Source organism: Larus michahellis, chromosome 5 (assembly GCF_964199755.1).
Source record: "Larus michahellis chromosome 5, bLarMic1.1, whole genome shotgun sequence".
Taxonomy (NCBI): Eukaryota; Metazoa; Chordata; class Aves; order Charadriiformes; family Laridae; genus Larus; species Larus michahellis.
In genome coordinates this window covers 81,418,187-81,442,662 of record NC_133900.1, presented here as the reverse complement: position 1 = coordinate 81,442,662, position 24,476 = coordinate 81,418,187, and the positions used below count along the sequence as shown (strand labels likewise).

Here is a 24,476-nt window from a genome sequence, read left to right as displayed (position 1 = left end):
GGCTGGTGGGAGGTGTCCCTGCCCAGGGCAGGGGGGGTTGGACTTGATGGTCTTTAAGGTCCCTTCCAGCCCAAACCATTCTATGATTCTACGTATCTGTGATAAAACAGATTATGATTAATTCCACGGAGTAGGTTTGGAGACATATTTCTATGAGATCCGTTCGTTCCATGAACATTGTTGTTGGTTTCTGGAGCTTAAAGCGGGAGTGAGGACCCTTGTCCTTGAGGCCCTTGCTGTTGGTTCTGGAGGTCTCGATGCCATTTGCACCAGCCCCTGCTGAGCAGTGGGGTGTACCGTGAGGGCTCCGGAAAGCCCAAACCAACGTAACCCTGGTCCCAGCGACCATGCACCTGAGTTTGTGCCAGCAGCTGATGCGATGGTACCATGGTGGGCTTGGAGAAGCGGGGCTGGAGAGAGCATCCAGGGCTCACCTCTCTTCTTAGGAGGGCAAAACTCCTTCGTCACGTCCGTTTGCTACTGTGAATGAATTACACACCCCTGGATGGGTGTTCTGAAGGTTAAATCTTGAAATACATCTGGAAAAAAGGACCGCGTATACAAGCTGCAGTGTGTCGTGTGACGTATTTAATGTCCCTAATTTGCATGCTGACAACTTTGCCATTTCTAAACAATGTTATCATTCATCTTTCTGATGATTAATCAGCACAAGCTTCAAACACTGTTTATCACACTTTGATGCAGCAATCAAACAAGAAAGGCAAGGTGTTACAGTGGAGGTGTGGGGTTTTTTTTTTAAAAAAATCTTACAGTATTTACAAAAAGATGCATAATTTTTTTTCCTAACAGCATTCTTAGAATTATTCACTCATTCACAATCAGTCATTGTACAAAAACACCATTCAGAAATAGGTTTTAAAATACACCCACCCCCGTTGCATAGTATACAGAAAAATAGGCTAGAGTCAAGACACTTGATTTTTGAATGAGAATGCGAACTGTTCAGAGGTACAACATTTCCGAGGAAGAACGGTGCACTTCTCGAAAAATAATCAGCTGGAGTTCTCCTGAAGCTAATGAGCTTCTTGTAGGTCTACCGTCAAATTTCCCTTTTGCAGTTCAAGTATCTTTTGAGGTGTATCGCCGCAACCACAACGCTGGCATTGGGGTCGAACAAATCGTAGCGCAATTAAAAGATTTATTCTGCAGTATTTGTGTGGGGACACTGACCCTAATGAGCCACACGAAGGAATCCCAGGGGTCAACGTTGGTTTCGTGTGTCGTGGCCCGTCCCTGGAACAACTCAACGGACCCCAGTTGTTATTTCCGATTTCTGCTTGTGCAATTGAGAATCTGAATATACCCTTGTACCGTCGGGACCTTTTCTTCTGCAAGAGGACCTTGGGTTCGCTCCACCGTAAGGGTTACAATGGCAGGCTGCGGAGGGATGAGCAGGCGCTGTCTGTACCTATCCTGGTGATTTTCAAAACAAAACTTTGTAATTTAGTCATTTGGTTATCCGGTACACTGGTAATTTTTTTTCCCATTAAAAATGTGCTCCTGTGAATTCATTGAGCCTGGTCCATTAAAGAGCAACCGGGAACTCTGAACAATAGGTGCTTGTTTTACAGCTACCGCAAATGCTTCGAAAGCACTAAATTGCCTTTTCTACCGAACAGTCTAATAACAAAGACTGATTTTCTCCCCCTTTTTTCTTTTTTTTCCCAATTGATTTGATGGTTCACTTGAGCTTTAGAAACACATTACATAAATCTTTACAGGGAGTCTTTTGTCAAGTTTAATTTGGTGCTTGGTTTATTTTTTCTCCACGGTGTAATCACTCACCCTTAAACTCACTGTACCACACACACCTGGACCGTGCGTGACTCTGGATCCATAGGAATCAGAAGTCCCAGAGGTTTATTTTCCATGGGCAGGGACCTAAATCCTTCCAAAGGCAGTTTGTCACGGAAAGCTCCTTGTTCAGAGGTATATCGGAAAAAGCACTGAGCACTCCCAAAGGCATTGCCAAAGGCCACAGCCTCCCGAAGAGGAGAGGACACTTTTCAAGATGAGACCCTGCCCTGGTTTGAGGACCACCCAAACCATGACAGACCCTTCCAGCCCTGTTCTAGATGAGCTTATTTCACAGTAGACACTTAATGATGGAAAATGACCCACCATGGCATCCATCCATCCATCCATCCCAATTGATCTTCTGAGCTAAGAGACCGTGGTGCTGGCTTTGCCACCAGCCCCGTGTTGAACATCACCCCAGGGTGGATCCATGGCTACGCTGGAGTGAATGAGTAGGGCAAAATCAGGTTTTTCAAGGATTTAATATCTGCCATGTTGGTGTTTTCAGGATTACATCATCCATTTGACTTGACTTCTGGAGGCATTACCTCCGACAACAGCTCCATCCTCTCCTGCTATTTAACTTTACCGTTATAACTTTGTCTGGGCTTGGTAGCCCACGGTGGAAATCTTAGCTGGGATAAACGGAGAGAGTGGGAGATCCGTCAGTGCAGACCTCTCTCCCTGCTGCAGAATAAAGGGGGAAGTGCTGCTCACCGGGTGGAGGTGCAGAGAGCAAGGGCTGGTAGAACAGCAGTAAGTGTTGAAAAACCTTCAGAAGCGCAATTGGGTACAAAAAGCCCCCAAACCTGAGCAGATGATATTATCTTCACCAGGAAAAGCAGAGAGGATGCTAAATGCCAGGCTCCCTCGCCCTACTTTCTCCCCACCCCTGGGCCGTTTCCCTTTCCTCCTGTTTTTGAAGTGGAGGATTTCTATGGCTCTCCCCTTTCCCAGCCCTCTTCCCTGCTGTGGTCCGTGAGGAAAGCCCGGCCCTGGAGACACTGCAGGGCTCACTTTGGGGAAAAAGAAGAAGGAAAGGCCGAGAGGAGAGAAGTAGGATGCTCTCGCTGCTCTCCCGCCAATCCACCTCTCTCATTATGATCACCCATCATCAAGACCACTCGGCAAAGCGCTTGGGTCTTTGAAGGAACGGGTCCGTATGGACGGGTGTTGGTTGGCACCGTGAGGAGAAGGTGGGACTCTGCTGGAGCTGGAACTGGAGGTGAAGGAGTGAATCGGAAAGAACCCAGTGAAACGCACGGAGGTCTCTCTCCACCCCTGAACTTAGTGCCAGGAGCCAGGGTGAGCCTCTCCGTTGAAGATGCTGGGGTAAGATGCATTTGATGCTCAGAGACCTCCACGTGCAGCCGCCAGAGTATGTTGCAGACAACCGGCTGGGATTCTGCTCTCGTCGCCAGTGCTGTAAATCCAGAGGAGCCACATGGACTTTCCTGGCGGTGTTTAGAGCAGCCCAAAACCTGGCGTCACGTCCTAACCCCTTGTAAAAGCAAGATGGGTCGGATTCAGGCCTGGTGGAGCACCATGGAGGAGTGGGGGGGCAGTCCTCTATTAATGAAGCTATTATTCAAATTCAAAAAAAGGAAAAAAAAAAAAAAAAAGAGAAGGATGGAGTTGCTGGTGACACTGACGGACATTGTCCGGGGCTCAGGGCGAAGAGATGCGCTCGGCGAGGAGGGAGAGCAGAGCCAGGGCCAGGGCGCAGGCCGGGAGCGGAGCTGAGGGGGAGGCGTTGCGGAGCATACACTCCACCCTGGACCAGGAGCCGTTGTTGGGCAGCGGCTGTATCCCCGCCAGGCTGCACATGACGTTGTAAACATCCACGGACCTGATGGGAGGCGCTCGGAAGTTGGTTCGGAAATCTGCGGGAAAGACGGGCAAAGAGAAGAGTGGGCATTCTGCGGCTCCTGAAACGCGGGGTGCTGCGGGGAAAGGGCTCCTCCGCTTTTCCTGGGATTTACCCAGCAGGCTGGGATGTGGCACGCTATACAATTTACAACATAGCTCAGCAAAAACATTTTAAATGTTTTTATTCATTGTTTCTACGTCCAGCCCTATTCTATTCTAAAAACTGAAAAAAAAGAAAAAAATTAAATTATAAAGTACAAGAGCTACTTTACTGTGCGGACTTGGTAGATTTAATAGCCTGAAATAATTGCGCTGCACATCCTGCTTTGCTTTTGCTCCCGTCTGCATTTGCAGCCCGGTGCTCAGCGGTTTTTAAAGGTCCCGATGAAGTGGAACCCCGGGGTTTTGCATCTGCCCGTCGGACAGGTGGCTGAGGAACGCTGCAGCCTTCCCAAAGAGAGTGCTTCGCGTCAGAGAAATTCCGAACCCACGGACAAAAGGAGAATGCACGTGTTTCAAATAGAATTAAAAATTTTAGGCCACTCTTGGAAAACAGGGCAAAGGGATGGAGTTACTGTTGGGATGTGGGAGAGGGGCTGACTAAATCCCTCCACGTCTCCCTGCCCCGTTTCTCCAGCCATAAAACAGATAGACTGCGAGGAACTTTCCCGGCGTGGAGCCGCAGTGAGGAAATCCTGCCATCTATTTGTAATTTTGGGGCGTCGCAGAGTGCCGCACCAGGGTCCTGCCATGCCAGGGCTGCAGGGGACACTGGGGCCGCGGCCATGGTGGGGTGGGACAGCAGGGATGGTGGCACTGTACCTGGCCCGTAGGCGATGAAGAAGGCTCTCATGTCCATGAGCTCGTTGTCGTAGCCGTGCCAGCCGTTCTGCCAGGCCTCCTTCTTCCCTGTCCCGTTCTCCCAGAAGGGCAGCTTGTCCCTGCTCTGGGTGACAATAGCAGAGCGTGGTTAGTGCCCGTCCGCCGGGCAGGGCACAGCGTGCCACCCTGTGTCACCATGGCGTGCCACCCTGTGTCACCGTCCGACACCCAGCTGAGCAGGGAGGACAACTTTCTGCCTCTCACTCATCTAAATTTCTGCTGTAAGCACAAGATATCACAGCCCTGTGTGACACCTGGGGGCAAGGTGGTGTCTCTTCTCCCACCACATGCCACCCGGCTCTCCCACCCGGCGCCATGCACTCCTGTGGTTCTGCTGAATATGCCATTGGCACCACAGAAAAAGAAGCTGGTTTTGCTCCCTTTGACTAGTCAGCCTAAACAATAAAAATATCGCCCCTACTGTATACTTTCTAATTATTATTATTTCCTCTCCCTGGATGAGACTCCATCAGGGAACGCAGGCTCGGGCCTAATGTGGTTGCCCTCTCCCTGGGCAAGCCAACAACGTGCGCTTGCAGCCCAGAAAACCAATCGTATCCTGGGCTGCATCAAAGAACCGTGGCTAGCAGATCCAGAGAGGTGATTCTCCCCCTCTGCTCTGCTCTCCTGAGACCCCACCTGCAGTACTGCATCCAGCTCAGGAGCCCTCAGCACAAGAAGGACATGGACTTGTTGGAACGGGCCCAGAGGAGGCCATGAAGATGATCCAAGGGCTGGAGCCCCTCTGCTATGAAGAAAGGCTGAGAGACTTGGAGCTGTTCAGCCTGGAGAAGAGAAGGCTCCAGAGAGACCTTAGAGCCCCTTCCAGTACCTGAAGGGGGCCTACAAGAAAGCTGGGGAGGGGCTGTTTGCAAGGGCATGTAGCGATAGGACGAGGGGCAATGGTTTAAACTAGAGCAGGGCAGGTTTAGATCAGACATAAGGAAGAAGTTCTTTACGCTGAGGGTGGTGAGACACTGGCCCAGGTTGCCCAGAGAGGTGGTGGAGGCCCCATCCCTGGAGACATTCAAGGCCAGGCTGGATGAGGCAACCTGATCTATTTGAAGATGTCCCTGCTGACTGCACGGGGTTGGACCAGATGGCCTTTAGAGGTCCCTTCCAACCCAACACAGTCTATGATTCTATGCTTTCCGGGCATAGATCACTCTCAGTTTTCTCTCCCTGCTCCGTGGATGCATGCTTTAATAATTTGTCCTAGAATCCTAGAATAGCCTAGGTTGGAAGGGACCTTTCAGATCATCTAGTCCAACCATCAACCTAACTCTGACAAAACCCATCACTAAACCAGACCACTAAGCATAATTCTTGTTTTTCCTTGCCTGTATGTTTAAATTCAAATTTTAAATTTTAAAATTTAAATTTTAAAAGCCATACTTTTAAATTCCTTCCTTACTTTCTCTTGCTCCCTGTTAACAGCTTTTCCAGCAATAGTGCTATTTATTGCCCCTAGAGTCTGCTCAAAATGCTGGACCAGCCCTTCCCATGAGTTTCTCTTGTCCCATGCTCCCTGGGGAGCAGACGTGACACTCCAGAGATGCCCAGAACTATGGCAGGGATTTCACTTAGAGGAACAACATCAACTACTGACAGTTCATTAGTCCTCAGGCATTAATTTCTCCAGTGGTTACAGAGAAGGAGCTAGAGTTCCCTAAAGCACCAGGTCTGGGCTTCACACTCCATCACAGGAGCACAGAAGATGATCCAACAAAGTCTTCCACATCCCCGCCCGCGAGCGAGAGGTGCTGCAGCCCCTGCAGGTGGTGATACAGATTGACTGAGGATCGCTTTCCTTTTTCAAACATTGATTTTGTCTCGTTTTGTTTTCCTCCTCTGCCCAAGAAGGAAACTGCCCATGCGCAGGAGCACTGAGGACAATGGTTATGGCTATGAGGTGTAGCTCTTCCGACTGCTTCCAGGGGAACCCTGGAGTATCCCTTGTATTTCTTCGTATCTAATAGTCAGCAGATGTACCAGATAATTGAACAATTTTAGCTGACAAATTAAATCTCTTTCCTTGTGCCCATCTATTTCACTGAGAGCGCTCAGCGCAAGCCAAGGAGAAAATAGACTCCTTTCTTCTTCCTACAACGGCACCGCTTTATGCCGTGGATCTGCTTATTGTGGTTCCCGGGGACTAATTGTCACCGGGACGCTCACCATTAGAAAACCTGTACAGCACTTGTCAGCATCAGCTCCAGACAGGCCAAGTCACATCTAATTTACAATGTCTCGTTGGTGCTACCATGTCGTTGCCGAAGCTAAACCTCTCCATGGTCCACCAGATGTCGTGGTCTCAGCTGCTTCCCCAGAGGTACCATCCCTTTCCGTCACGCAGACACCAAGGAGACACCTACTCACAGCGAAATGCCCCGTCAAAGGCACAGCCGTTTCCATTATTTTTGCTGCTGGTTGGGTCAGAAAAACCTATTACTTTCTTTCGCAACCGAGATGTCAAGTTTTTCACGCTCGGCCTGAGCTTGGGCTAGCGTTGCTCCTCCAAGATGACCGAAGCTACTGCCCTGGTTGCAGGCAGGGGACATTCTGCTCAAAGGATGGGGACCACTCACTCGTGTGGAGGGAACAAGGCAATATTAGCAGAGAAGCTTTGATACGGTGCATGAAATCCCTCCTCATCCTGCTTTAACTGAAACGTGGACGGGATTTTGTTCCTATGCTCTTTGCTGGGAAAGAAAAAACCCAACAACTTTCCAGACACATCCCCTTCATCTCTCCAAAAAAAAAAAAACAAACCCCCCAAAACCTCCATTTTTGAAACAGCTTATAGTTATCCAGTAGCTGCCAGAGAGTTAAACCACCCCGTGAGCACGACAGGGAAGAGCCGAGCATCCTCTCTTCAGTGGTTTGGGCAGGAAGTATAATAGAAGGCTCAATTATTGCTTTAAAAATATGACAGGAAACTTTCATTTTCGCATCCCATTCGCAGATAATGAAAATGTACCGGAGAGAAGGAAAATGTGACAGCATTAATGAGAGGACATTTCTTGAAAATCAGAAACAATGGGAAGGAATGGGCAGAGAGACAGAAGTAATTACCATAGCAGCAGTGTTTGCGGCACTGTTATTAAGGTTTGTCAGAGTTTCAATGATTTTTTTTTTTTAAAAATGCTTTTTTCTTTTTTTTTTTTGCAGAATATGTAAAAATGTTCTGTGTTGAACTTCTGTACAAAAGAGCTTAGTTGTAATTTTTTTAAAATCAGTTTGGCAAAAATGTTTCAGATTCCTACTTTACGTGTCTGAATCTTAACTCTGGCTTTTTTATATATTTTTTTTTTTTCGTTTTTTTTTTAAGCCAGAAACGTGGTGCTCATCCATCCGTGCTCAAAAGCGATTGTGGTTTGGGTTTTTTTTTGTTTTAAGAGGTGCGTTTTTATTCAGCTGTAGAAATGATTATCTTGAAGTCAAGGTTGGCTAGTGAGAGACGTGGCCGCGTGACCCCCGCCTTGAGCCAAGCCTGGCGTCTCTGAAGGTCACGAAAGAAGATGCTCAGCTGAGTTACGACAATCTGCGAGGCAACGGGATCTAACGGCGGGGCTGGGACACTACGAAAAACAGAACTCCTTGATGCTGTCACCAAATCAGCGACTTGACGTAGGGCCTTGGGCGAATCGCTTAGTGCTGCTCCTCAATTTACCCTCGTAGAAGGCGATACACAAGTTGCCTCACCCTGTGAGCTGTGGTGGGGTTGTGCTTATTATCTGCAATGTGGAGATGCTCTGTAGAAACAGAAGTACTAAATAATAAAAATTTAAAAATAAAAATAAAAAATAATTTAAAAAATAAAAGTAGTTATTGTTGTTCTTTGATAGTAACAAAATAAGTCGGTACGAAAAAAATCTCTTCACGCGCGAGTCTGATTGATTCGCTGCCGAAGCAGCTCTCAGATGTCGCCGTGTGCACTGGGTATCTCCGAGGAGTAAACCCCCACTCTCACCCTTTGGGAAAAACAGGGCATTTTTAGGACAGAGTCAGGTGAGTGGGAAGGCAGGCAGAAGGAAAACTTGTCCCCGAGTGCTGCGGAATGGAGGGATAGTAAAGTCGTGGAATGGAGGGATTGTAAAGTCGTGGAATGGAGGGATTGTAAAGTCTTGAAATGGAAACACTTTTTGTGCCTGAGAGGAAGGTAGATGGGCAGGGGGACGAGGAGCAAAGCAACGGGAGTGGAATGGGAAACACAAAAACTTCTCCTGCTTTATGACAATGCAGAAAAAAGAACCTTCTTGACTATTTTTAACTTTGTCCACCTTCAGCATAGCCGCCGTGCCCTTAGGCTTTTCTAAGCACACAGCAATATTTGACGTTAGTTTTGTAGTCAGCCCAAGTAAGCGATGTAACACTTTAACTCAACCCCCAGCATGGAATTGTACATTTTTCTTACTGTTTTCTTATATTGCACCCTTTCACATTCACGTCTAAGTATTCTGCTTCTATATTTTACCTCTACTATGAACCATCCTTCCTCGGCTACGAGAGTTAGAGGAGACACAAATTTTCCTTTTTTGTAGAAAAACCTGTCTGGAATATCCTGTATGTTATAAACGTCCATGTGTTCCACGGCTTTCAATTTCTGATATATCTGCAAAGAAAACAAATGTTAGGACGCCGTACGGCTGCGAAGAGCATATACGCGCCTATGGGTACATGGAGACATCTGAATTTGTAAAATGGCATATCCCCTTTCATGGCTAATCATCAAACTGGGACTTTGCTGGTCCAAAGACGACGGCTGTGCAAAACCTGCTCATGCAGTTTAGGAGGTTCGGAAAACTTGGATCATAAACACATAGGAATGCATGAATTAATGTATTTTATATATATATATATTTATAATATGCACGCTCAGAAATGTGTGCATGTGAGCGTATCAACCTATGGAGACAGACCAGCAGAAACCAAATTATCGCAGGAGATAGTAACTCTAAGTGATGAAGGACGCTCAATGGTACCACGTGGACTGATGGGGAAAAGGGCTATGGCCTTTCTCCTCTGCCGCTGGGTCCTTCTTTGAACGATTAACGTCACCTCACCTGCGTTTCTTACCCTTAAGCAGTCAATCCCTACCGAAGGGATTGATAGTGCTCGCTCCTCTGCTTTGTAAGGATGCCGTGAGATTGATCAGCCAGCCCCCGCGGCTCTGAAGCCGCACAATGCTGTCTGTACAAGGGGTTTATTAATATTAATCATACCGTCCGGAATATAATGACACAAATGTGGTTAAAACCCAAATTATTCAGAAAAATATTTTTAAATGCCTAAAGACGATGATCATATGCCATAAAGGAGGCCGTCATTGGAGTCCCCAGCGCTTATATCGCTCTTCTGCTTAAATAAAAATAATCTTCAGGAATAAGTAGCAGAGAATGCAACAAGAGTGAAGTCCTAAAAAGAAATAAAGGAAGAAAGCAAAAGCACGGTGCGAGGCATTGCATTTTACTCCTCTCGGGGTTATTAGGCTGTTGGATGGGAGAGAAGCATGTGCTTAAGAGCTCTGTCAGATAAAAACCCCATGCCTACGTGAAGTCGCGACTTATCCTTGCCCTTGTTGGAAGGTCTGGGCTGCAAAACCAGGGACCTCTGGAGTTAAGGCTGAGGAGAGCGTGTATAAATGCCGTGATCCCCTGCAGGAACACTGAGTGCTAGGCTCGTGCATGCCTCTAAGACAGCTTTCAGTTCTGGCACTGATTTGAAATGTTCACAATATCCCAGCTATACAACTCCTGGAGAGCCTGTTCGGGTGCCAATTATTAAACTGGCCAAAATATTCCAAGTTAGCCAAATATTCTCTTCCCAAAAAATTGCACAAGCTACAATATACCGGAACTGGCTAAAATATAATATAGAAAATAAAATTATTCAGCTGGAGCATGGACTGCCAATTTTGTACACCCACTCACCTGTATTCTGAAGACAGCAATGACGACTTCTCAAGCACCGATTTCTGGTTCAACCATAAGGTACTAGTCTATTAGTTACAGATGCTGCATTCTCATTCTTTTCAAGTGGTTTCCAAGATTTTTTGCTGTATTGTTTTAATTTGTCACTCAAAATCCTGCAGTTCTCCCCTTGGGCTTTTATGGTTGATTCAATCCAACATGCTTATTCAACAAAATTCTTCAAAGGACGACATTGTAAGAAATTTATTTTTTGCACTTCTGGTCTAATGGAGTTAATTCCTCAAACGCTATGGGAGTGCCTGACCTCCTCCAGATCATTGGAAAATCCCAGCTAGGGTGTCAATAAATTGACTAATATATATATAAAATCCTAAAAGCGGATTTTGAGCTAAAAGTTTTTAGCTGTTTATCAGAAGCACATAGTGGTGGGGTTTGAAAGCGCGTATCTGTGCCAAATAACGGCGAAAGATCATGCTTTTTAATTTGCCGGGTGTGGCTTTCCTTCAGAAAGCAGCATCACAAAAGCATCACAGGATCCAAGTTTGAATCCCCGTAAGAGCCTCAGGCTGATTTTTACACACATCTCTGAGAGCAGAATTTGGATGTTATGAGCAAACCAAAGACACAACTGTCATAAAAAACCCAAGGAAATGCAAAACTAAATAAATATGAAAGAGCTGTACTTACTTCCGCGTGCTTCTCTGGAGCTGGCCAGAGGCTCACGACAGGACCTCGGTCCTTCATTTGTATGGTGTCACTCATGTTGATGTAGTTTTTCAGCTCGATCACTCTGTCGGACCAAGAGATGTCTGTCATCCCGTGATCGGAGAAGAGGAGGACGTTGAGGTCATGCTGAAGGCCCTTGCTCTGTGAAGGAAGAGAATGACAGCCGTTATGGCCAGGTAAGCGGTTTGCACCGTCTGTGCCCACTGGCAAATTTTAAAACCCATTAGACTTCCACTGATTTAGTAGAAGTTGGCCTGAAGGAGCTCGGCCACAAATGCCCTGTGGTATGCTCTGCCACCACCTGTAATGGTGGACGTCCACTTGCTGCCCTGGAAGGGTCTAAGAGGGTAGCGCCAAAGAGAGATTTGCCAAAATAAATCCACCCCCCTGCTAAACAACCAGATGCTACATCCCAGTCCCACAAACCAGTTGTCCCAGTTGGTCTTAGACAGGGTTTTATCCCACTGTTCTTCAACAGTAGGCCAAAACAGCTGGGGAAGATCAAATTTGCCATGGTATCACCTGTGGCAGGGGCGCTTCCCTCTTCTCCTCCCAAACACAATGACTTAGCATTAGAGCTTTTATAATTTGATGAAACTGGAAATACATATTCCTCTCCCCACTGAAACATTTATCATTGGCAGAAATATTCATACAATTGACGTTTACTGGAAAGCGTGGTGTCCTCCTTTCCTCACTGCAAAATCATTTAGATAATGTTTTTTAAAACAAAGTTTAAAGTACAGAGTTCTGATTGATGCCATAAAAAAAAAATGCTATAAAAGTTAATTTTCTGATTTCACAAACCTTAGGAAGCGAGCCATTTTGATTTGTTTGCCTACTATAAATCCCAGCTGGCAACACAAGTTATAAACGGAGCAACACGTACATTGGTTTATGGCTTCCCGGGGCTATCGGTATAATAATCCACGAGGAGGATTATAACACCATCGACGAAAATAAAAACCAGGGGAATGGTGCCTTGACTTCCACATGATCTCAGCAGCCTCCATTTCTCAGGAAATAAAAGTTTACAGCCAACGCATCCAATTAACAGGCATTAAATAGGCTCTCAGCAGTGCCACAAATAGCAGTTTTAAAAGCCTGCTCCAAATGCACCCAGGAGCTCGGTTTTCGGACGCCACTCACCTTGATGAGCTTGATCATGTTGCTCAAGGCTTTGTCCACCTCCTTCAAAGCATTCTTCCGCTGTTGGGACGAAGGGCCGTAGTGGTGGCCTTCCACGTCGATGCGCTCGTAGTACACCGCGGCCATCTCGGCGCTGCCGTTGCTGGAGGAGGGAGGGAGGGGAAGGAGTCAGAGGCTGACGCACATGGAGACCTCCCATCTGCTGGCGTTATTGTTCTCACCAACACATAGAGCCACAAAACCCTATTTTCAGTGCTTTCCTACCCGCTGTCACACGCCCAGAGTCTGCTGGACCACCATCGGAGGTGCCAGGTAAAGACGTCCATGTGCAAGCACAGGCTGGCCTGGCAGCCCTCTCCTACCTCTTCAAATTAGGAAGGCGGCTTTTCCTTTAACAACAAAGAAAGACCCAGAAGAAATACTAATTTCTGTGCTGAATACCCTTATTAAAAGGATTGTGGGCATTACCAGTCAAATGTGCTTTAATTAAAGTTTGGCACTTCTGGCTTTCTCCTGTGTGAGGTCTTCCAAACCACCGAGGTCTGCTCAGGACAGGCTCTTCCATGAACTTGCAAAATCCCAAGTGGTATGAATTGGGGTGAGATTCTAGATGGGTTTTTTATTCAGGAATATGACCAAAGGGAAACTAAGGTAATCTCAGAGTTGCACAAGTTTGGCTGATCACACGTTTCTGCACTGACTGCCCTCAGCCTAATTAGCTGGGATTGCGCATACATCAGTGCTTAATTACATTTTCATGACCACTTTACAGTCCACCGTGAAGCTCCCTGAGAGCAGTCGTGTGGATAAAATCGCAAATCTATGCTCATGAAGTTCAAACCCAGTCTTTTTCTGCTGTACTTAACGTATGACAGGGTGTGCCATCCATAATACATGCCCTCATCCAGATCAAGATCCCTACAAAAAGACTTTGTGTGATGCCCTGACAGGTCCAGCTCCTCTGATTAAAGACACCCGAGCAGTCTGGTGTAATGAGTGAGGCAGAAGAGAAAAAAATCAGAGGTGAGGGACCGAATGAATGAATTAGAGTCTGTCATTTGCATTTGCAAGCTTGCTGACGGCCTCAGAAGAGCAGTCCCGTAGGAAGCTGAAGGTCTCTGCCGTGGTGGGAATTTTTCCACCTCTGGCCCTACAGAACAGTGTTTCTTGCTCTTCGTGATTTTAAAAATCATTCAAATGAAACAGCCCTTCCCTCCCTTCAGTTTTGTGTTAAGCATTGCTTTCCATCTGTATTAGGCACAAATTAATTTCTGAAATTTAACCCTGTAATTTCTATATTGCATAGACACTCATTGAACCTGTTGAAATGGAATCTTAGAATCATAGAATGGTTTAGGTTGGAAGGGACCTTAAAGACCATCTCGTTCCAACCCCTGCCCTGGGCAGGGACACCTCCCACTAGACCAGGTTGCTCCAAGCCCCCAAAATAGCTTTCTTCTGCTGTAGTGCCTGCATTAATTAGCTACTTTGCTTTGTGTCTTCTCACCTGTAACTAAACGATCATTTCGATCAAGACAGAAGCTAGGAAAGAAATTTATTGCATAAAACAAGTGGTCTTATTTAGGCTGTGGTGATCTTTCTCAGTGAGGGCTGAGTGCTAGGAAGGATGAACGTTCAACTTCACACATGACTTCAATGGGACGGGTTCCAGTCAGGCGGCATGCTTAGAAGTTTTCAGGATCGGATACAGCACATCCAGAGCTTGTAAGACTGAGTTTGACTTTGTTTACCATTTTGCCTGTTCTCCTAAGAAAACTAGGTACCTCTGATCATGGTTTGCATGGGAGAAGTACTCTGTCTTTCTAACTGTGTTAGTCCTGTCTTCTCCCAGCACCGGTAACTTTCAAAAGAAATGGCTAAGGAAAGCTTGCTGAAGAAAGTTGGATGGCATCGATAGCCATACCAAAAAGGGTTTTATATTTTATCAACACACTTTGCAAGTACCATGCAAACTTCATGACCCCTGTCCAGGAAGGCAGGGAGGTTACAAGAGCCCTTAAATTATAGCTGTGGAAAAGATATATGGGAGGTTATAGTTTTACTTGCCAAAAATGTGCGCTTGACTTCATTTTGACTATTTTTGGTCTAAATCATAATCTCAAAGCACCTGTTTGAAGAGACTGGAGAATATTCCTTGAAGGATGGTTTCCTTTGGTTGCAAGAGGAGCTCAGCGGCTCCCTGATGAGTTAGGTTCTCCTGCCTTTGCAGAGGGCATTGATAAACTCCCTTCAACCCCGGTGAAGTTAAGATGGGTCGGGACGTTCCTGTGCCCAAACTCAACCCCTAAGCCACCACGCCACAATAAAGGGCTTACTCTCTCCACCCTGGAGTCCCAGTAAGGTTCGGTAATGTTGGGAGCATAAGTGCAGGTCATTAACCACTAATACCCGCCATCGGTGCAACAGAGCAAGGCACTGCTCCAGGCACTGTGCTCTCGCCACAGGCTGTTTTCCCACATACAGCTAGTGCCAGCCTCAGACTAATGGGCTTTTTCAATTAGTTGGGGTGTGGAAAGCAAACACGCTGGATTTTCCAGCCTTTGAACAGCTTACAGGAGCCAGAAGCTCTTGCAAAGGCTGTAGATGACAATGAAACGCAGCTTGAGACTCTTCTACCCAGAGATGCTAACTCCTGCTAAAAGAATACGCCTACAGTAAGGGCATTTCAGAGGCTTTGCTCCTTATGGGCTGGCCCAGCAGCTCTGAAAATTGTTTGCTGAATTTTAAAGGAGTAAACAAAGAGGATGAAGGAGAGAAAGGATAAAGGAGACCTACCTGATTTTTAACCTGTTCATTCTCTACCCTCCTTTCTTATCGTAAGTCCCCGCAGTATTTACACCCACAACTGATTATTAATTTTATCAGCCATTGTTCCTTTTTCCTCTTCCCTGCCTTACTGCAGACAGGGCACTCAGTTGAAAGAAAAGGAACCCAGGCAGAAATTCAAGAGGAATGGTGTGTAAATGGACACCAGAGACGGGACCTCCAGCAGCTTCAGGACGATCTGTGGGATTTGGGCTTTTCAGCAGGCTGTAGCTGGCTTTTATGGCAGACATCGTGGTGGCAGGGATTTGCTCTTTTCTTGAAATCACCAGCTTTCGCCTCTCGCGAGCTGCCCACACTCTTGTGTCCCTGCCCTTTTCAAGGCGGCAGCAAGCAGCCTTGTGACTCGGGGTGAATTAGCTATTGAAACGTTCTCCATGGGCTCCAGCTGCCCAAAAGAGCAGCTTCAAGGGCTGGAACTTTTAGCAGTTTGTGCCCCGCTTTCCATCATGTTGACAGTTACAAAGCTGCAAACTGTCCAGAGCAGCCTTATGCATCTTGTTTCATAGAAACCAGGCAGGAAGCTTCAGGCATACCCTGATCCATCCTCAAATGTTACCTGACCAAAAAGCTTTCTATGGTAATTCTGGGTTTCCACCAGAAGTCAGAGCTATATTCAGTTTTCCATTCCCTTTTTTATTCATGGAATTAAAAGTGTTGCGGAAGCTCCAGAAAGCCTCGTATGGCACATAGGACCTCCTCATGTCACGTGCAGATAACTTTGTTGAAATTTAAGTTAGATCATTTCAGCATCAAATGTCTCACACGTTCTAGAGCAGCTTTTCTTTAAGCCCCGTGCTGTAAATGACAGTGTGATTTGGGAGCATCTGTGCATCTGTGCAGCAGGACCCAGTGTGCAACTGGGAGCAACTTCTCCAGCAGCTCTCTCATCATTTTGGAGCCTTTACTTCAAAGAAAATCAACATCCGACATATGAATGTGAATCTTTTCAGATTCAAATCGCTATGGCAGTTTGCAAGTAGTAAAGCAGAAGTGTATCTGAGGATTGGATAAATTATGGAACCAACAAGGTTTTAAAAGAGGAAGCTTAGTTGTAGCTAAAGTAAGGCATTGGCTCCGCACGTGGTGGTACAATCTTCCCTGATTCTTCAGCCTATGTGGAATTGTGTCCCTTGTTAATGTTTGGATGAGAGATGGTGGAACTGGAAAGCTGGGTGTGGAGCACACATTTTTCCTAGGAGTTGTCTGAGAGAGGTATTCCCATCATTCCCATCAGTTGGGCTAGGTGATTCTTGTAGGTCCCTTCCAACTGCAATATTCCATTCTCTCTTCTCTTCTCTTCTCTTCTCTTCTCTTCTCTTCTCTTCTCTTCTCTTCTCTTCTCTTCTCTTCTCTTCTCTTCTCTTCTCTTCTCTGCTCTTCTCTGCTCTTCTCTTTCTCTCTTCTTCATATTTGCACAGAATGAATGCCCACTCCAAAATTTTGAGCTTGAGATGTTCTAAAATGCTGAAGGAGCCAAAGCATTGGTCTCGTAAACAAGTGACTGGAGATGAAATTTCAGAATTTCCAAATTCCCAGGAGCTCTCTCTAAATCCAAGCATTTCAAAGTCTGCCCTTGCAGGTCAGCAAACAGATACTCACAGACTGATCTGGCAGTTGTTTGAAAGAGCAAATTAAAAATAGTAAGTCGGGATGTCTACTCTGTGTTGTAACCTACATATGAAAAGAGGAGCACATCTTTCCATGTAAGGGCCAATTTCTGTAATGGTCATGTTTCTACGACAGTACTGTAAACCAGTCTCAGCCTCCATCTTCCTACCTGGGAGCCAAACCCCGAAAATCTCCCAACAGCAAAGCTGACAGTAAACCCAAATACTCATCCTTGAGAGAGGAAGCCCCACCGGTCTGGTGACGTACCGCAGAGACTCGAGAGCGTCGCTGATGGCATCCGCAAAGTTTTTGTCCGTTGGAACGCTGAAGTACTCGCGGCAATAACTTGGTCTGACTCCAAGGATTTCGACCTCGCAACCTACGAGCGAAAACTGTGGTAAGCTCTGCTGTTTCGCCTTCATCACAGACCCCACACCGTGGGGGCCAAGTTCAGGTTTGTAAATTCCCCGCGCCTTTACTTACCTTACGCCTTCCCCGCAGGAAACCAGGGAAGGGAAAAAGGGAGAGAGGTTGGTTTGATGACCATACATTGGATCCTTTTATTTCCTTCTCTAAAAGGAAGGTCTCCGTGTGACCTTCCCACGCGAAAAGTCTTGATTCCCTTGTTAGTTTCCACCTAAATTTCTAGCTTGTTTTCATTTTAACTACTGCAGCCACATAGCCTTGTTTCCAGGCTGCCAACAGAATAGATTTAGATATTGTTTCATGAAAGTTCAGCAAATACTTTCCAGGTAGACACGCTGTATCTTACATCGTAATATCCTCTATAAACCGCATTTTATTATGTGATACTGGCACTCCACAATTAAATCTGTTTCCCAGGAGGTCTTATTAAAACAGTATAAACCAATTAACTCTCTTGGTTACTTGCAGCCTTCCTTGCAAAATACAGTCTGTTTTGTGGCCCAGAAATTTATGGCAACAAATCCTACAGGAGAACATGGCCCTGAACACACAAAAACATGTTTTTGTGGGTTTTTTTGCCCTTTTGCTCTCCTGTTACTATGCTGCTGAATAACATTAATATTTTAAAGAACTGTGCTTTCAGAAACATGGGATTCATGCAAATTATCTTTCAAGAGCCCCAGAGTCCTCCCATCACAGTTAGGCATTTTCTGGCATATTCCTGGGGCTCAAAGAATAATTAAAAAAAAGGATATCTTTTGCAAAATGGCCTCTGTATACAGCAACACAGTCAGGTGAAAAAGGCAACTCTAAGCCTTAGCCTGAATCTGCCCTCATTTCGGTCACTTTGCTTCTCCTTTGGGATGAAAGGACTAGGCATTAAGGACTGTCAGAAGTTGACTCGTTGCTTGGGGTGAAGAAGGTTGAACGGGGGGTGGAAGCACAGAGAGGGCACTAGAGCAAGCAGAGCTCCTTTCGGGGATGATTTGGACCGGTTCGCGCACTGGGGCACTCACTAAAAAGAATTTGTTGGTGTCTTGCACCTCAACCCACGTAAGCTCACATCACTGAGGTGCAACACTGGGGGCAGAGGGAAAAGCACACCACTTCCAGGATAAGCTGGGCTAAGAGGCTTCTGGCCGGGACTTCTCAGGAGTACCATGAAAGGTTATTTAAGCTTAGGAAACTTTAAAAAATCTTCACTGAGTTGCACAAGGCCAGTTAAGTTACATGTGCTGAGGACTGCAAAGCTGAACCCAAAAAAAGCAAACAAACATACCCCAAAATAAATCAAAAATCTCAGCACAAGAAGGACATGGACCTGTTGGAGCAGGTCCAGAGGAGGCCACAGAGATGATCCGAGGGCTGGAGCCCCTCTGCCGTGAGGGCAGGCTGAGAGAGTTGGGGGATTCAGCCTGGAGAAGAGAAGGCTCCAGGGAGACCTTAGAGCCCCTTCCAGTCCCTAAAGGGGCTCCAGGAAAGCTGGGGAGGGACTCTGGATCAGGGAGGGGAGCCATGGGACGAGGGGGAAGGGTTTTAAACTGAAAGAGGAGAGATTTAGATGAGATATTAGGAAGAAATTCTTTGCTGTGAGGGTGGTGAGCCCCTGGCCCAGGTTGCCCAGAGAAGCTGTGGCTGCCCCATCCCTGGAGGGGTTCAAGGCCAGGCTGGACGGGGCTTGGAGCAACCTGGTCTGGTGGGAGGTGTCCCTGCCCAGGGCAGGGGGGTGGAACTAGGTGATATTTAAGGTCCCTTCCAATCCAAACCATTCTGTGATTCTATGATATGGCAGTTAGCCTTTCCAAAAGCTAAAGAGCATGAGCACACATGACAGATTCCACCTTTTCCCTCAATGTTCCATAGTAGCAGCTCTCAGATCTCCACATTCTTTGTGTGTTTCAAGGGACCCCATCTATTACAACTAATTAGTAGTAAGAATTAATTATTTGCAAGAATTAATTATTTGCAACAATAAACAGAACACGTAGTCAACTAATGAATACATACTTAAACATTTTTGAAACCTTATCTAAAGTTGCTTTTAGAAAAATTATGGGAGTGTGTGATGGTGCTCACTGTTCTACCCCTGTTGCCCCAAACTTATATGACTTGATTCTCCCCTTTCTGCATGGAGATACTTTAGTGTTTATGTCTCCACCAGGAAAGTAATCTGCAACCTGGATGACGGGCCTGTAGGTAACTTGATAAGAACTGACTCCATACCACCACCCAGTAAAACTTTGATACGTCTGTACACAGCACCTTCAAGAAATTACATTGTGTCCCGGCTGCTACCTAACCAAATCATCAAAAAATAGGTACTCCATGATTGACCTGAAGCCATCTCCAGGAAGCAGCAGCCCTTGCCCCCCGCCCTGAGGGTGCATAGTTGCAGTCTCCTGGGTGCCACCAACAGCAGAACATGGGTTCTCAGCTCCCCCAGGTGCTGGAGGTGATGCAGTAGTCCTCTCTGGGCTTTGCTAGTATTTCAAGACTGAGCTGGAACTTCAGATCCAATTTCTCCTCTGACACTTGAATCTGGGAAAAGATTGTCTCCAAATCCAGGCAAGAAGTTAAGGACGCGTTTGGGAACGCACTGGAAATGCCTAGTTTTTTTAGTTCGGGTGGTTGATTGCTCATAGCCAATGACTAATATGATGATTTTTCCTCTTTTTTCTTCTTCAGATACTGACATCAGATTATAATTTTCTCAGATAACGTTCTTCAGAATTACTCATGAGATAATTTTAGCTGGAAGCATTAACCTCTTGGGGATCTGGGATATTTTAGTTGCTCAGATATCTTTGCTATTTCTAAATTGCCAAGTGATGAGCATGACATAAAAGACTGCGGAGGCAGCAACAATTAGAAATCATTTTGGCCACTAAATGTTGGTCTTCAAGTGTGCAGTTCATTGGCAGTAACACTGAAAATTCAGGCTGCTTAGACACCAAGAACTTCCTTTTTCTTTTCTTTTTTTTTTTTGGCCTCTGTGATGGGCAGAACTTAAAATTGGATTTTTGATGTTAAGGCTCGTTACAATTCCAAAATACTGGCCATGAAGATCCTTTAATATTTAAATTTCATTTTGGTAGAGGCCAGGACAGATGGTAAATTTTCTCATTTAAATATTATGGGAAAGGAAATTCAAAAAGATTCGGAGCCAGACAAAGGGAATGTTAAGTTTTTCTTGTTTAAACTGCAAATAGATGGAGTGTATTTGCTAAGAGGTGATGTTAGATGCCTTTCTGCACAGTTTTGTATGACGCTATACTTTTGTTTAAAGACCGGAACTACAGGCGCAGGAATAAGCACTCCTTTCGCAGTGATATGTAGGTTCCTCTTTATCTATCTGACACAGAGACCTGAACCCCTGCCAGCTTTAAATTGCATTTCTAAACATTGATTTAACAGTCGGACACCTCATGTCATAACAGAAAGTTCTGAAAACTTTCCAGACGAGCTCCCTGGTCTGGTAAATGTTGTGCTTAAATGTTGAAAGGTTGGGTTTAGAGTCTTTTTTGTTTGTTTTTTTTTTTTACCTCTTTCTCTCATTTCAGTGCTGAGAAAAGATGTCGCTGCGCTTCAGCTGAAGCGGTTGCATAGGCTGCTGAAAGATGAAGGAGCTTGAAGGTCTGTGGTGACACTACCCACTGGGCTGAGCAGGAGGAGCGATATAAAGCTTAAGCTTTGGTGGTGAAGAGAGGTGGTGGAGTCTCCATCTCTGGAGACATTCCAAACCCGCCTGGACACGTTCCTGTGCCACCTGCTCTGGGTGACCCTGCTCTGGCAGGGGGTTGGACTAGATGATCTCCAGAGGTCCCTGCCAACCCCCACCATTCTGTGTGATTCTGTGGGACCACTGGGATGTTCTCGCACTCCTCTGGGGCTTCTCCATCCACTGGAGCAGCCGTGCTTCCGACAGGCAACCTGGGCTGCGCGTTTCACCCCACGTAGGGCGTTAGCTGTTTGTGTTTTACTTAGCAAACAGCCAGAGGATACACGACTTTTTCCCCAGGAATGCCTTGAAGAGCAGAAACCGCCTAATAAATGCCGTGAAGAAAGCAGAAAAATGTCCGTACAAGCCAAGCGCTTGCGTTTTGGCACCAGTGGCACCTGGGACCCCCGGCGCGGTGGTATTTTGGCTCCTCCGCTTCTAGAGGCAGGAGAGCCCAGAAGAATTCTGCCCACGAATTGTCTTGGCCGTGTTTACGTTGAGCTCACAAATAAAGCTGTGATGGATGGGTGCTCGCCGTCAACAGCCCTCCTCCGGCTCTGTGTCTCCCTTCGCAGGGGGCCTGGATTGTCTTCATTTAATCACTGACTATGCAATGAGAGAGGAATATAGGGAAGAATACAACGCAGCAGATTTTGGGTTCAGACTTCGCAAAGCTTGGAACTGGCTCTGGGGAGGAAATGGCCGCGGTGTAAACTAACCCTGGGAATCGGCTCGCTGGCATTCTCAAGGCGTTTCTGCTACGTTTGGTTGGTCTCGTTTCTCTTCACCGCTAGCTAAAGAGAAAATAGCATCTTCCAGAACAAAGTGTGATGAATTTGGCTGTAGACTGCTGTTCCTGTTAACAGTTTCCCAAACGTTTCCTGTTTGGATCTTTATCAGATTTGCAAGATTCATTACTAAGCCGTGGTATATCGGCAGGCTGGAAAGTTAATCAACAATAGCAGATCCTACTCAGTGCAAACATCTGTGGGACCTCCACCCACCGCTGTTACTAAACCCTTATTTTTTATTTCATTTTGTTTGGCATCACTCCCCAGTCAAATGCCTTTTAAAGAGTTAAAGCTTTAAAATAATAAATCTAGAAGAAAATATTACGTCCCAACTATGGAACTAGAAAACAGTTCCAAAAAAAATCGTAGGGAGAAAATGTAATAAATGAATACTATTGCATTTGAGTTCACTTCTGTTTACTCCAGTTACACCTGAGCTCCCACTGTGGCCCAGTTGCCCCGTGTTTTAGTTCAATAGTTTGACCCTGCTTCCTGCTTTGTGCCCGACTCTGTATGGTCAGTGTGGCCTTTGAGAATCATAGAATCACAGAATGTGTTGGGTTGGAAGGGGCCTCTAAAGGCCATCTAGTCCAACCCCCCTCCAATAAGCAGCAACATCTTCAACTAGATCAGGTTGCTCAGAGCCTCATCAAGCCTGGCCTTGAATGTCTCCAGGGATGGGGCCTCCACCACCTCCCTGGGCAACCTGGGCCAGTGTCTCACTGCCCTCAGTGTAAAGAACTTCTTCCTTATGTCTAATCTAAACCTGCCCTGCTCTAGTTTAAACCATTGCCCCTCATCCTATTGCTACATGCCCTTGCAAACAGCCCCTCCCCAGCTTTCTTGTAGGCCCCCTTCAGGGACTGGAAGGGGCTCTAAGGTCTCCCTGGAGCCTTCTCTTCTCCAGGCTGAACAACTCCAAGTCTCTCAGCCTGTCTTCATAGCAGAGGTGCTCCAGCCCTCAGATCATCATCGTGGCCCTCCTCTGGACCCGCTCCAACAAGTCCATGTCCTTCTTGTGCTGAGGACTCCAGAGGCGGACACAATACTCCAGGTGGGGAGAACATGAACACCCTTAAAAATAAGCATGTGCTGAAGTATATGCTGAACTGAGTCATGGATGACTTTGCCAAAGGTTGTCAGTCACAGATAAATAATTAATGACAGACAGATGTACACGTCACAGCCCACAGCTAAAATACCAGATCCACACAAAAACTCCCCCTGGCATAAGTAGGGCATCAGCGTCGTAAGAGTCAATGCATAGACTCGGCAGAGTAAGCACTGGGAAAAGGGAGGCTCTGCTGTTCTTTGTGCAGTTTTACACTGGAAATAGTATCGAGGTAAGTGTGAGGCGTATAAATATGCATACGGGGATACATACCTATACACCTCATGCGTCTTCTCCCTGGGAGACGCTGCTCAAAGGGCAACATGAAGGAGCTAGGTAAAGTCCAAAGGCATTTAATGGAAAGTGATACTGTTCTTTCGGATTTCAGTAGCCCTCTGTAGACTGTTACGTCTATTCAGTACATAATTATACCTAGTCAGTGCAGTTACATTCGTAGTTAAAAATGAATAGTCTATAGAAACAGGTCTTTTTGTAAATCTTTAGAAGAATTTCTACATTCTTGTATAATTTCCGTATCCCACTATTTGCACCGCTGTTAGGTCACTTGGGTTATCTCCAATAAGAAGCAGCTTTTTTTTTGAGGGCTGATCCAAACTATTATATCTAGCCTGTAATTCCAGTCCCTTGGACTGCCTTTGAGTCCGTAAGGCAATATTGTCACTCTCAGATCTTTTCACTCTTCATTACTGTAGAAACACTCTGGATGGCTTTTCAACGTTTTTCATCTTGGTTCTCTCTTTTCTTTCCTTTCCTGAGAACTGTGACCTTTTTTTTTTTTTTTCTCCTGGGATGCCATTAGCCACATTGTATGGAAAGAGCGTGACCAGGCACACGAGCATTGGGATGCAGAGGATGAGCTGGCTGAAAGCCCATGGCGTGAGTCAGCTCTTGCTGCCCAACCCACTGGCACCGGCTGTACTCAGTACAGCTCTTCCAACACGTGGTCCTCGAGCCTGCAGTTACATGTGTGAGGGTATTTGCATGCTGCTTAGGTAGCAGAGTTTAAAAGGTCAAAAGGTTGAGGAGCTGGGTACCTTACAAGGAATTTGGTCTGGCTGCGTAGCTGGAACATTTATTTCCATGTGGGTCCCTAAATGGACAGCTGAAGGGTACACTCCGTGTTGTGAAAAAAGACTCGTTATTATACAACCCTGACAATTTCAGTGGTCCAATACCCCACAAATGAGGAATGGAAAGGCCAAGTCCCTCCAAATGAACGCCTCAGACTCAGAGAAACTGGGGCCTCATCTGAGTTAATGATGGAAGACAACAGTGCTCACTCCAGCTCACCAAAGGATGCTTTGCTTTCAGCTGGATTTTGCTGTCATAGAGTCATAGAATGGTTTAGGTTGGAAGGGACCTTAAAGATCATCTAGTTCCAACCCCCCTGCCCTGGGCAGGGACACCTCCCACTAGACCAGGTTGCTCCAAGCCCCATCCAGCCTGGCCTTGAACCCCTCCAGGGATGGAGCAGCCACAGCTTTCCCCACAGAGTAGATCATCTTCAGCTCTCGGTCACTAATTTCCAGGTTAAAACCAAACATGCTTTGGGGCAGGATGGTTACTGTTTAACTTTG

The 24,476-nt window shown here is 46.2% G+C and overlaps 1 protein-coding gene across 1 annotated transcript in view; it reads right to left on the bottom strand.

Moving 5' to 3' along the window:
* Window positions 1-575: 575 nt before the first annotated feature.
* The window catches only part of ENPP6 (ectonucleotide pyrophosphatase/phosphodiesterase 6), a 36,632-nt gene continuing 12,731 nt past the window's right edge, over window positions 576-24,476 (bottom strand). The window contains exons 3-8 of the mRNA XM_074588336.1: window positions 17,100-17,211; window positions 12,378-12,519; window positions 11,190-11,369; window positions 9,047-9,184; window positions 4,510-4,633; window positions 576-3,701 (exon numbers count right to left, since the gene is read on the bottom strand). Of these exons, the coding sequence (XP_074444437.1) occupies window positions 3,487-3,701; window positions 4,510-4,633; window positions 9,047-9,184; window positions 11,190-11,369; window positions 12,378-12,519; window positions 17,100-17,211 (911 nt within the window). The 3' untranslated portion in view covers window positions 576-3,486. The remainder of the gene's footprint in view (window positions 3,702-4,509; window positions 4,634-9,046; window positions 9,185-11,189; window positions 11,370-12,377; window positions 12,520-17,099; window positions 17,212-24,476) is intronic.